This window comes from Microtus ochrogaster, chromosome 7 (assembly GCF_000317375.1).
Source record: "Microtus ochrogaster isolate Prairie Vole_2 chromosome 7, MicOch1.0, whole genome shotgun sequence".
Taxonomy (NCBI): Eukaryota; Metazoa; Chordata; class Mammalia; order Rodentia; family Cricetidae; genus Microtus; species Microtus ochrogaster.
Genome location: NC_022014.1, coordinates 27129463 through 27142895, shown reverse-complemented (window position 1 = coordinate 27142895; position 13433 = coordinate 27129463). Strand labels below are relative to the sequence as shown.

The 13433-nt window shown below is 50.2% G+C and overlaps 1 protein-coding gene across 1 annotated transcript in view; it reads left to right on the top strand.

The window, feature by feature from the left end:
- Wscd1 (WSC domain containing 1) overlaps positions 1–13433 on the top strand; it is a 29544-nt gene that overhangs the window by 2397 nt on the left and 13714 nt on the right. The window contains exons 2-4 of the mRNA XM_026780202.1: positions 4946–5060; positions 5976–6160; positions 9419–9540. Coding sequence (XP_026636003.1) covers positions 4946–5060; positions 5976–6160; positions 9419–9540 — 422 coding nt within the window. The remainder of the gene's footprint in view (positions 1–4945; positions 5061–5975; positions 6161–9418; positions 9541–13433) is intronic.

Sequence of the window (13433 nt, the reverse complement as noted above, 5' to 3'; positions counted from 1 at the left end):
ATGGATGGATGGATGGATGAAGGATGGGTGATGGATGGATGGATGGATGGATGGATGGATGGATGGATGGATGGATGAAGGATGGGTGATGGATGAAGGATGGGTGCATGGATGGATGGATGAAGGATGGATGGATGGATGGATGAAGGATAAATAGATTGATTCATCCATTTTGTGTTGTTGAAACTCAGATCCCAGGCCATGGGATACTAGGCACACACTCCACTGTTGAGTGACATCCCAGCTTTGATTTATTCTGAGAATGAGAAGATTCCAAGGCATTAAAAGAGCCCAGCTTCTCTTCCTTGGAGAGATGACTCAGTGGGACAGACTAAGTGAAGACTAGAAGGCTGTGGGCTCTTGTCTCTTGGGAAGTGTGTTTTTCAGACATCATTCAGCTGATGTTTGTCTCAGTGGGTTCTTTAGCATGGCCTGCAAGTAAGAAGAGACAGAGGAGCTAGGGGGGCCGCCATTTTATACATGTGTGCCTTCTGTAGTCTCTCCAACACACAAGAAGCTGGGTCTCTGAGCAGGCATTACCAGGACAATTAATTTAGACTAAAGTGCAGGTGACCAGGAGAAGGCCCCATGGGTTTTTTGAGAGGAAGTTTTGTGAAGTACATGCTTGCTGAAGACAGAGCTGAGTTTCTCTGTTGCTATTGCCACTTCATGGCTCTGTGACCTTCAACAAATTGACCTGAAGTCTTCTCTTCATTTCTTTCCATCCTCTTTTACTGAAGACCTAGTACATTAGTTCCCATATGTGTTTTGCCTTGGGCTCTTGTGTGCTCTGGAGTGGAGTCAGCTATATATCCAAATAATCACTACACAAACTTACTGAAGGATGATGAAGGCATGGCTTGGAGCTTGAGGCAGAGCAGACATTTTATATCTGCTCTGCATATGAGGGAACTAAAGGGCCTGGTCATCTGGTTCTGGTCATAGATATATCTATGAGAACCATTTAGTTACCCCTAGAGACACAGTAGTGATGAAAGCAAGAGAGATCACAGTAAGATGTAAGCAAGACAGTAATCAACTGCTGTCCAACAATATGGTTTTGGGTGTGGAAAAAGATGGTATACCTCCTTATCTGTTGATGTTCCCTGATCTCCAGTGTGCCCCCATTACCAAACAGAGAAAGGGTTAACTCTGACCACACCAGCATACAATGGGGCATCCAAGGTCCAGTCCCAGGGCTTGGCAGTGAGAACTCAGAATGATCAATGAGCACCACCCCTCTATGGGTGATTAAATATTCTGAATCTTCTGCAGGACTTTAGAGATAAAATTAGTCTCCCTACAGACTCTTAAAAAGTAGTGTCTCAGGGAGGTGTGGTGACATGCTGGGAGTCTTCAGAGATTGCAGAGGAAGGCAGACCGCTGGCCTGGGAGTCCCTGTCCCTTCCTCTGGTAGGACTCTCTGGCCCTGCATGGCCAAGCAGGTCTCCTTGGTCTAGAGAGTGGCCCACAGTGTAACCCTCGCCCAGCTGCTGGGGCGGCGGACAAAGCAAGCATCTCTTTGCAGCCTGGGCATCCCGCCATCCCCTGAAAGGGATCCTGCAAGCCACGGAAGCTGCAGGAGTCTCCATCAATCACTGAGCATTTCATTATACCTTGGACAACATCCATAATGGGATAAAATGTCAGTAAGTTTACTAGGGAAAAAATAGTAACTTCTCCATAGCCAGTTTGTTTTTTATTGATAGTAATTTTCAAAGACATTCCAATATCTCCAAAGCCATCGTTAATAGCCTCACGACTTGTCCATTCTGATGTGCAAATGAACAGATGCCGAGTCACAGGCGGTAATGCATCGTCTTCGTTTCAGCCCAGAGTAATAAATCCGCCTCGGGATCGTCCCAGCGCATCCCTGCGTCCCTCGAAAGTTCTTGCTTTTCTGCACATTCTTGCCTCTGTCAGGAATTTAGAAAAGCCATTTGTTATGTTAAGTGACAAAGGGCTCCTTTGCTCCCCCACAACCCAAAGGGGCCATCTGTGTCTCCAACCCTGGCTTCACCCCAAGACGGGACTTATGGGCGGAGAGGCAGTGGGTGGGGGCTTCCTCTTCACGTGGTCACGGAGTCCAGCTGCTCAATACCCAGCCACTTCTGTTTTCCACAGTCTGGCTGTGGAAACCATTGCCTTCCTCTCGTCTACTAATGTGCTAATTATTCCACTAATGTTTACTGATCCATTGTCCCGCTAGGTCCCAGGTTAGACTATATGATCAGAATAATAATAGACAGTATTTATTTCAGCATCTGCTATGTATGGAGCATCACTTTGTGTAGATGTCCATCTGTCATCTCGTTTAATGTAATCTTCAAAGAGCTTACTGATGCAAGCAGCGCTCTCACCACTTTAGCAGCGAAGAGTGTGAGTTCCAGGGAAGTCATTGAGAATTCTTCATTCTTCAGAATGAACTATTAAAAATAAAATAGTCACTCCTGGGTCCCTGCCACTCCGAGGCTTGTGTTAGACATTGGACACATGTTATCTTGTGGAATTCTCACAACCAGCTTCTGGATTGGTACCATGTTCCAGTTTTGTAGATAGGGAACCTACACCTTAGAGAGGGGTCACATCCCAGGTCACACAGCCCCGTCCTGGCAGAGCAGGAATTCAAGCCTCCACCGTCCCATTCTCAGAAACAGGGATGCGCCGTTCCAGCACCGGCAAGTCTTGACCGGGTGCCTCTCGAGCTTCGTGCTTCGTTTTCGGTGACAGAACTTGTGTTTGGAATGTTTAATCAAAAGCTGAGATGGACTTCTTTGCTGTGCCAACCAACACATTGGAAATCTCTCAGACACTGCTTTTCTTTTACTAAGTAGGCAAGCAAAGAATAATTCATGCCCGTTGCTCTGGCTGGGTGTTTTCTGCAGCCTATATGATGGATTCGGGAGTCCTGCGGCTCTTGAGAGAGAGAGAGAGAGAAGTTTACAGGGATTCGTGCCAGGGAAATAGCCCCCACAGGGAGTAGGTGCCTGTGGTTGGCATGCTGAGTGTGGCCACATGTGTTGATGCCCAGCCCTCTGTGGAGGTGGCCTCGGGAGACATGGAATTTACAAGAGGCCATACTGAAGAAGGTGGCTTTGGCTTCCTCTTCCTGGTATCTTCTGACATGAGATTTCCTGGAGCCCTGAACAGTGAAAGTGCAGCTTCATGCTGCCATGACTGTCTTCTGCTCTGGGAGTTTAGGCCCCTGGAACTTAGAACCAGGTGTGGTCAGCTGGCTCACCTTTCCGTCCTGGGACTCCTCTGCTTTACTCTGGTGAGTCACTTGGGGTAAAGATGCTGTCCCTACCCTCCAAGAGGCTTCCGGTTTAGATTTTTTAACAACAAGTTAATGACTGGGACTTGGCTGACTTTGCCTGTATTTTTAAGACAACATCTTTGAGTGCTGAGATCCTGTGGAGAGCTGGCGTGACAGGGGAAGGACACTGACCTTAGGATAGGTGTAAGGCACTGGCTAGAAGGGAGGAGGGAAGTGGTCCAGAGCAAAAGTGGGCATGCATCCACCTGACAGCTGGGGAGACTAAGACATGGACAATCGAGATGACCCAGCAGAGTCTGAAGGTCTTCTTTACCTTGGCAGCACTCACAGACTGAAGAGCCCCCCCCCCCCCCCGCTTCAGCAAGGAATGGACATGGAACCCTTCCCCACAGTGCTCAGCAGAAGCCGCCATTCCTTGTGAGGGCCCATGACCTCCCTCTTCTCTGGCCAGCCCTATGAAGCCATGAGGCTGTTAGGAAACCTGACCCGTGTTTCTGTTGCATGCTCCAGGCGACCTTTAAGAGGTCCTGAGCTGCAGAGCTTGCCACTCTCAGAGTGTGTGCAGCGTCAGCACAGGTGTCCTATCCAGCTCCCAACATAGCACTTGTGGATGTGCCTCTCCAGCTTGGGGACCATGTGAGAGAGTGTTTGCAAATTCCCAAATGCCATTTCTTCAAAATACTGTGATGCATGTGACATTTACAAGCCTGGAGCTGCGCTTGCATTCTCCAAGTTTCTCTGCAAGTCTAGGAGACAGCTCCTTCCTGTCAGTGACAGGGCAGGGCTGTCAGCAGCTCCCACCTGTGTGTGCACGTTTGGGTCTATCGTGCTATTACATATGGAGTCGTCCCCAAGTGTGTCGCTGGCTGGGGAAGTGCTGAGGGTGTGGCAGAGGGCTCCACGGTCACTTGGTTACATCAGTTCTACAGGGGCACCTGTCTCAAACTTACAGACTTTTTACATATGCTAGCAACACACTGCAGATAGGTTGTTTTAAAGAGAACCCTGCTTATGATACGTCTTAGGTTAGCTAATTTCAGACTTTCCCTGGATCCTGTCCTCCCTCTGGCACATGTGAATGTGGCAGGAGGGTGTCTTGGGACCACAGTAGAGGCAAAGGGCCTCTCTGAGCCTAGGAATGGAAGAGAGAGTGAGGTCATTAAACCATCAATGTTTACAAGGACTCAACTGTATAAAAATGCCAACTGCCTTGATTTGACCATTGCACACATATGTTGGATCATTGTACTGTAGCCCATCAGTATGTACAATTAATAGTGTGTGTGTGTGTGTGTGTGTGTGTGTGTGTGTGTGTGTGTGTGTAAAACTCATATCCAAGCACAGGGAAGAGGAGTGGTGGAGAAAGCTGCAGTCTGGCTCCAGTTTCCTGGCACTACCTTTAGGTGCACAGTAGGCCATTAACTAGGTGCATATCAGGCCATTAACTAAGCAAAGAAGCAGAAAGCTTCCCGGCTACCCACTTGGCTCTTGTGCTGGGAGAAGTTGAAGAACAGTTCTCATCCCCTCTACTTTCTACAGAAGCTTTTGGGTCAGGCAGGGCTGGCCATCCCCCCTTTTCCTCACTGATTGCAGGCGGGCAGACTTTCCCATGGCTGGAGATGCTCCCTGACTCCTAGGCCTGATCTCTATTGTGCTCCCTCTTTGCAGGCACTTACCTGGGATGCTTCAGTGAGGAGGGCCAGGAAAGAACTCTGAAGGGGGCAGTGTTTTATGACTTGAGAAAGATGACCGTGTCGCACTGCCAGGATGCCTGTGCTGAGCGGTGAGTGTTGAGCTGGGCTGTTGACCACACCAGAATAAGGTCAGAAGACAGGCTCAGAACCCAGGGACATCATGGTTGCTGGTTGACTGCCCTGATGTCGTTACACCCCCATTCATCAGATTCTAATCCCAGGAGAAAGTTTGTCAGCATATGACCAAGGTGCTGGAAAGTATCTGGAGACTTAGCTTCCATTCCTGCTGTGCTAGGGACTCTCCCTGTGACCCATGGGAGTTCTAGGAGTATCCTATGGAAGTGTGAGGGCCCACCAAAAACTTAGTTACTCAGGTCCCTCGCCTCAATTTGCTCATCTGTTTTAAAAAGTCAAATAAAGGAATATCGAGGACCAGTTCAGGGTTAGAGCAACCCTTTCTACTTGTGTGTACAACAAAATTTGCTTTTTCAGATACTATCAGCTTTCCTGTGGCCATCAGACATTTGTCATGTAGCCCCTACCATCAGGACAGTCACAGCTCACTGGTGTACATGTTCATGTCAGAAGACAGGAAGAGCAGCGTGAACACCTGGCATCTTGACCTGTTTCTATCACCTTAGACTCTTTTACCCTTGTCTCTCTAAGTCAAGTCCCACCCTGTTCTTTTAGGCAGTCATGCATTACACCCCTCCCATTTTATACCCAGAAAAGGCAAAGACAAGCCCCACCTTCTCCATGCTTGGAAACTAAGAGGAGGGTGAGGTTGACCCCTGTGAAAGGGTGGTTTACCCTCATAAAGGAGTCAGGACCCACAGTTTGAGAACCACTGACCATGCCCCTGTCTGTTCACCTAAACCTCATTGGAGATTCAAGTCCATCCCTAAGACTCAACTGTCATTACCTGACTCCGACCTTAACCATAGTTTGGATTTCAGCCTTAGCTCTAGGCCCAGCTTGGACTGACTCATACTGTGTCCCTGCAGGTCCTATGTCTATGCCGGCTTGGAGGCTGGTGCAGAGTGCTACTGTGGGAACCGGCTGCCAGTGACACGCGTCAGCCTGAAGGAGTGTAACCAGGAGTGCAAGGGGGAGAAGGGTGCCTTCTGTGGGGCTGTTCATCGGCTCTCCGTGTACAGCGTGGGGCTGCAGCAGTCGGGCTCCAGGAAGCGTGAGTGTGCCAATCTCATCCCGAGCTTTATATGTCACCCATGTCCCACTCACCCTACCCACAGCCCATAGGCCAGAATTGGAGCCCCTTCCCTGTCACCCACACCAGACTGGTTCCTGGCATACTGCAGAGAGAGAGTTAGGGCCATCAAAAACTATAACTGCCTAGGTTCAAGACTGGGCACACTTTTCCTTGTCCCTGGCAGAAGAAGCTAAGTAGGAAGCCTGGGTTGACGGTGTGGTCACAAATAGCTCAGTTCTCTTTGCGGGGTTCTAGTCTGTTCTCTAACTTTGGATTGAGCTAGGTCTCTAGCCGTACGGTGGTGAACTTGAGGGACAAAAACTGGTTTGAGGAGATAAGACTTGAGAATGTGCATCTACAGCCCCGCATTTGTGTGTGGTTTTGGGATTTTAACTAATACCATCTACCAGGGCCTGCAAGCTCTAACATAAAAGTTGGTTCTGGAGCTTTTTGGAGTACCTTGGAGGAGCAAAACAAAAATCTCTCTCTGGAGAGCTATGCAAAGAAACATAGGCATCAAGGGTTAGCAGATAAATTCTCGCCAAAGATGAGCATACAATCCAGAATTACACAGCTTGAAAAGAAATAGCCCAGCCCTGAAGACCATGGGGGGCCACAGCCACTGCACATCGGGCCAAAGTACAGGGAGATTGACTCCTTCCTGGCTGCTAAAGATGCTTAGGTGCTTCTTGCATCGGACAGGTGTGCCTGGCAGCCAAGAGGCCTAGATGGGGCAGTGGCTTGGAATGAAGACACTGACAATACAGACGAGCTCAAGGATTTGCTAGTGAGTCCATTAACTCAGCAGAAACCCACTGACATCTAGTGTGTCCCAGATTTACCTTGTCTTCCCTTGGACATCTCCATAGACTTTCTGAGGACTGGACTGGCCGTGTTCACTTCTTGGATCTTTTATTTCTTTGGCCTTAGATGATTAGTCTGATCTCTGATCCCTTATCCTCATCCCTGGTCCCTTACTCCTGAGATCTAGCAGGATTAGGCCTGAGGTAGACTCTGGGCCACCCTACCAACTTCTAGCAGACTTAGAGACAGCAGTTGTTTTGTTTATTTGCTTGTTTGTTTGGTTTGGTTTGATTTGGCTTTGGGTTTTTTTATTGTTGTTGTTTGCTTTTGGGTTTTGTTGTTGTTGTTGTTGTTGTTGTTGTTGTTTTGCCTCTGCTTTCAATTGGCTGAGGGACAGATGGTCCGGTCATTCAGGACAACCTCTGATCTTGAGTGGGCCAGAACTGCTATCATGGTTCATGTTGGCCATGGTGTCAGTGCTGTCTCTGCAGCCAGCTGTGTTTCTGACCTTTGCATTCCGCTCCACTCTCCAGAAGCTATGCTAACAGGCTGTCAGGGGTGATCAGGTGACCACCCTTTGTAAAGTGCAGCTTGCGGCTGCTGGGACAAACGCACAAATATGCCCTTGCCTTCGAGTTGGGCTGAGGGTCAGTCCTGACACTTCATCAGTGTCTTCCCTCGACAATGTTCGTCTGCCCTGCGTGGCCCCAGGGCTCTCCTCTGCGGAATCTACAGTGAGGGCTCTAGAACAGTTTCCACTTAATGGCATCAGCCACAAACGGTCACATCAGGGATGTGCACAGACCATTTCTGTGACCACCCAAGCCACATGGGTCACATCCCTGTTGTCGGTCATGCTGAGCTCCACCCCCGCCACTCCCCCACCAGAATACTGTGCCTCATTCTGTTCATTCATTCACTCAGTGCCCCTTAGCCTCTCTTGTTTTAGTGTTGAGGCTGGTTGCAGGGAACCACACACAGCCTCCTTCTGGGAGCTCCATTCTGGAGTCTCATGGCTCCCCATTGCCCCCCAACCCTGTCATGGCTTGGACTTCCTGAGACACTAGTTACTTTCCTTCTCCTGTGTTTTCCCTGCCTTAGTGGCCCTCCCTTCCTTTGTGCTCCTCAGTCCGTACCCTCAGCATCTGGCCCATGCCAGTGATTGAGCTCTGAGGCCTGAGCTAAGTCTTTGTTCTTTGTGGCCTGGCCTTGCCACGGGATGGCACAGAGTCTTGTGTGTGGTATATGTCATTAGTTTGGGCTATTGTCCCACAATCCTGTGCAGGTGGGGGGATGGGGGATGGGTAGGATACAGCTGTCAGGAGCTGGCACTGGGACATGCAATGCATCCACAACAGTCCTCAGAGCTTGGAAGATGTCTGTCAGTGAGGAAGAGCCCTCGAGTCTGTGACACAGGGCTAGTCACAGGCTGGACAGCCCAGGTCCTGAGTACTGGAAGCCAGCCATTTTCTCTGTAACAGGTAGCCTTCTTGGCTCTGTATACTGATTCCCAGACCCCTGGTTCTGTGGTCAATCAAGATGGGCTTCCAGGTCCAGAACTTGGCATGACTTAACAGTTTATATGGAAAAATTCCTTCCCTGATGGAGCCTGGCGAGAGTTTGTGCTGCTGGCCAGATGTGGCAGGGAGAGCAAGCTTAAGTGAAGATTTCAAACCTCAGGAAACTTGATAGGAAGAGGAGTGTGGGATGTGAATCAGATGTCAGTTCAAGAAACTTATCCCCAAGCAGCTGGTGCTGGAACATTCCAGAAGGTTTGCTCAGTACCAAGGGAACCAAATAGTGAGTTGAACTTATCCACCAGAAGGTTGAAGAACAACTTGGCAAGAAAACTCCTTTGTGACACAGGATTGAGGAGTATCCCTAGAACCCGGGCAGGAGTTCAAGACCAGAGTGAGGACAGTGTGCAAAAAGGCCCAGGAGTGCCTTGTCTGCCCCAACACAGCAAGAGGCAACAGGCAGTCCAGATGCCCAAGTCCACTTATTTCTCCATACATATTCTCAGGAGTCATAGAACTTTCTAGACTACCAGCCTGCCAGATCACTCTGAAAGCTAGCATAAAGTAAAATACAAAATGAAGGGAAGAAAAACAGATACCCAGACCCCCTCACCTCCACCCCCACCCCCAAAGATATGGTAGGAAAGGCGACCCCTTAACTCTGACCCATGTTAAAGACCCTGGATGACCATGGTTCCCATGGTGGATATGGTGGATGTTTCTCAGGTGCTTGGCTCAAGCCCGTCTGTACCCTTTACACTCTCTCTCTCTCTCTCTCTCTCTCTCTCTCTCTCTCTCTCTCTCTCTCTCTCTCTCTCTCGATAGCTGCCCTTCTTGGATCTATTCACAAGGCCTTAGGACCCAGAGCCAACCACAGATACCACTTCTCACCCAAACCCCATTTCCTTCCCTGCAGGACGGACTGCCACCTACCGAGGGTGCTTCCCGCTGCCAGAGAACATCACCCACACCTTCTCCTCCTCCCTGACACAGGCCAACATGACTGTGGAGACATGCTCTGGATTTTGTTCCCAGAAAGTAAGAACTATTACCGTTGCATGGTGCATCAGTCATACAGTGTGTGTGGTGGGCTTCAGAGCAGGGGCAGGGCCCATGCTGGGTCACACACATCCACTCTGACAGCCCAAGTGGCAGCCAAGGAGTAGAGGGCAGGGGTCAGGCCTTATAGCCAGTGTCTCACAGGGTGTGTTGGGTAGTTCACAGGTAACACTCTCTGTGATTTGAGGCTGCATAAGGAAGGCTGGAAAGCTAGAAAGAATGTGCCTGCCTGCCTTTCTGCTTGGAAGGTCTTGACACAAATGTCACATGTTAAATTGACCTTGTTTGGACTCAGAGATGCTGGCTCAATCTTAGGGACAGCTGATGGATTTTCCATTTTCTGTGCTAAGGGCTGTAACTGGCTGCAGGGGCCATGTCACAACCACTCCTGTGGTTCAATGCAAGCTTTTGAGGGGAGAGGACCTCTGCTGGGGCTAAGCTGGGCAAGGCACCAAAGCCACTGTCCCCACACTGTGTCCTTTCTCGATGGCAGGAAGAACTGTGGGCAAAGGCTGGTGGAGGTCAGAATTCAAAGTCAGAAGTGTGTGAGGTGTGGTGGGGAGCTCCGTGTCCACAGAGCACAGAGGTATTAGGCTGAGACTCAGCCACCTCACCCTGTGGTGGATGCTGCCTCTCTGCAAGTGACCCTAGGTGACAGTGGTCTGGGGTCTGGGGCTGATACAGTAGCTTCGAGGCTCTGTGGTACTGGACAGCGTAACAGAGCAGAGCTAAGGGGGAGGAGAGGGCATTGCCTGTGATGATGGTGACAATGACCGTGAGCAGAAACTAACACTGATCACACATACGTGCAAAGTACTAATCATTTCAAGCACTCGTTAACGCAGTCAACCTTCCTGAGGCCTAACGGGATGGCTGGGATGATGACCTGCATTTTGGCAGGTGAGGAAACTGAGGCAGCTAATGCAGAACACTCGCGCTGTCTGCCCGTGCTCATGTAGTACCCGTGGAGCTGGGACCTGACAGCGGCGTGGCCCATTGTGGGGATTGGATGGAGCAGGGGCAGCCGCAGCGAAGCGGTTGTGACATCCCTCCTCCCTTTTCACCCAGACCCTACAGCCCCAGTAGGTGCTGCCCTCTTCCTGTTTCCTCAGCTCTCTGGAATTGCTTCTCTGGCAAGGTGGAGGAAGAACAAAGCTTTTATAGGCGTTTTCCTCTCGCCCGGGTGCAGTGCTGACGTACTTCCCCAGCTTTGTGTCACCAGCCTTTGCAAAGCCGCTGTCATCAGGGCCCATAAGTCACAGAGCAGGTCACCCCGGTTGGTGACTCGCGGACATCTGGCCTGGGAAATCATGCCTCTTCTCATCCTCATGGTGGGAACTGAACTCAGTGGGGGAGGTAATAAGGACTCCCAAACAACTGCCAGACCTGCCTGAAGTTTTGAGCCATTTCCCCCCGGAGAGCCCCCCAAACCCCAACTTCCTTCAGAATGTAGAATGCCACTGGTCTAGGGTCAGATAAAGGCAGACTTCTCAGCAGCTTTGGAGGGGCCAGGCCTTTGCAAAGAAAGGCTGCTTTAATCTCAGCAGGGGACCCTTCATATCCCTGGTGGCTGTAGGATTCAGCTCAGGTTTGCAGAGGGATAAGCCTGGACACAGGCACCGCCAGGGCTCCTGACTCCACCATCTGTGCTTTTAGGCACTGCAACCTCTTGTGACAGAAGGTAAGGGAGAGATGAGAAAAAGAGCAGGGGGGGGGGGATGCAGTCACGAGGACTGCAGGCCTGGACCCCTCGGCTTAGCTTTGAGTAAGTGATGTGTTTAAGTAGAGCACAGTAAAGAGATACCAAGGCTATGCTCCTGCCTCCCTCCCACCTAGCCTCCTCCCTGGGAGTCAGCTCATTGCCCTGGCTTCCTATGGCCACGTTCAGAAACTGAATATTCAGTCGGTTGCATCCTAGACAGGTCCATTACAAATCCCATAGCTACGGGGAACACAGGGCCTGCACTCCGCTGAACTAGCCCTGTCCTGCCAGACCATCCACCTTAGAGATCACTCTGTATGGGTTGAGAAAGTGAACTCCAGTCTTTCCCAGCCTCACAGATGTCCTATAATTTATTTAACCGATCCCCTACCGTTCAGCTTTTAGATTGTGTCTAGTCATTTGCTTTTACAAACAGTGCCGCAGTGACTATGTTTAGGTCATTTTGTATGAGTGAGTCTGTAAGGAAAAGAAGAGAGAATAAAAAATACACTATGGGTTCAGGAGGTATCTTTGTTGTTCAGTCTCTGCTGCCAGAGTGCCCTTGGCAAAGGTTGTACTAACTTTGCACCTCTTTGCAGAGATGAGGGAGTGAATATAGCCACTCCTGAAGGGTTCTCTCTCTTCTGGGAGGGGAGCTCCTAGGAAAATGTCCCAGTATTCTGGATGTGTCTTCCCCCGGGCAGTCTTCTAGAGCCCAGAGAGCTCTGCCTGGTGGTTGCAGACAATAATTTAAAGATGAGAAACTCCTTGCTATTTTCAGCTCTCCTTCATATTTACTGGCACAAATCCACATCGCTCCAGTTTTACAGTGACGTGTGCCAGAAGATCCCCGCAGGCTCTCGGTATCATAAGCCGTTTGGCACCTTAGCACCTTGTCTGACTCCCCTGCAGATGCACCTCAGGGGTGAGTTGCTGGCTTAGTTCTAGCATTTGCAGCAGCACAGCTCATCAGAGCCACATAGAAAAGGGGCCCCGTGCCCTCAGAGCATCAAGTGTGGGAATCATTTCACTCCTCTCTTGTCCCAGCCCTGTCGGATGGAGCAGGAGGGGACATTTCTTTGAGTCCTGTTGTTGAGAGCTGCAGGGGTTTGCAGCTGTGGAAAGAGTCACCCTTTACAGTGATCAAATTGAAAGTGACTTTTAGCAAAGTGCATTTAGCAGGAATTGGCTGAATTGCCTAGGCTAATGTTTACGGTCCTAAAATCGTGTGTTAGGTGCCTGCAGAGCCCAGCGATGGGTGAGGTTCTGCAAGGTAGGGTTTAATGGCTGGGGAGGAGCCAAGATGCTTGGCTGAGTAAGGCTAGTGGCTGGAAGAGAGGTAGGTAAGTTAGAGGGGAGGAGGAGCTGGAGCACCTAGGGCAGTGTGAGCAGATGGATAAGGAGAATTGACATTGATGGTCATTGTGTGGTAACCACTATGTGAAGACAGCAACATTGCAAGAAGAGGCACTGGGAGTCGGGTGAAAGGCAGGGTGGGAGAAAGTTACAAAGAGCCTTGGGAGTCTGCCTTAGTGTTGAGTGGGCCGTAGTTTTCTTTTTTGTTTTGTTTTACTTGTCCCCAACAGGAAACAGGAAGCGACTGATGATGTAGTTGGGGGAGGGGTTTTGTGAGTAGCGTGACACTCTCCATCTGTAGGCAGGATGCTCTGGACCACAGGGAGCAGTGGAGCTCATGGGGAAGGGCTTGAGCTGAGAGCTGCTACAGGAGTCAAATCCTCTTAAGAGGATGGGGGACCCACCTGGGAGGAAGGTGACAAATTCTGTGTGGGTGGAGAGTGACTCTGGCTGGTAGAGTTCTCCATAAATCCTCCTAGGAGGCAACATTCTGCAGGGTCAGCCTTGGAGGTGCTTGGCAAAGCTGCCACAGAAGTCTACCTGTGATCTGGCTCTGGAGTACGGGATTACAGCTGTGGCCAGAGCAGAGCCGGTAGAATATCGTCGGTGCATCAGAGTGCCCCTCTGGTCCCCAGGCTGCCAGGCTGTCTCCCTTGTCTTCCCCTTACTCACTGGTATAATGGGACTCAAGGCCTCAGCTTGCAGATTTCTGGGTTTGCCTTCGCCCCTCAACAAGGTCTCGGCCTTGGACTGGACCTTGAAGGTTGGAGAGTTCATTGTTTCAGGAAAATTGTAGGATATTTTAGCAAGGACC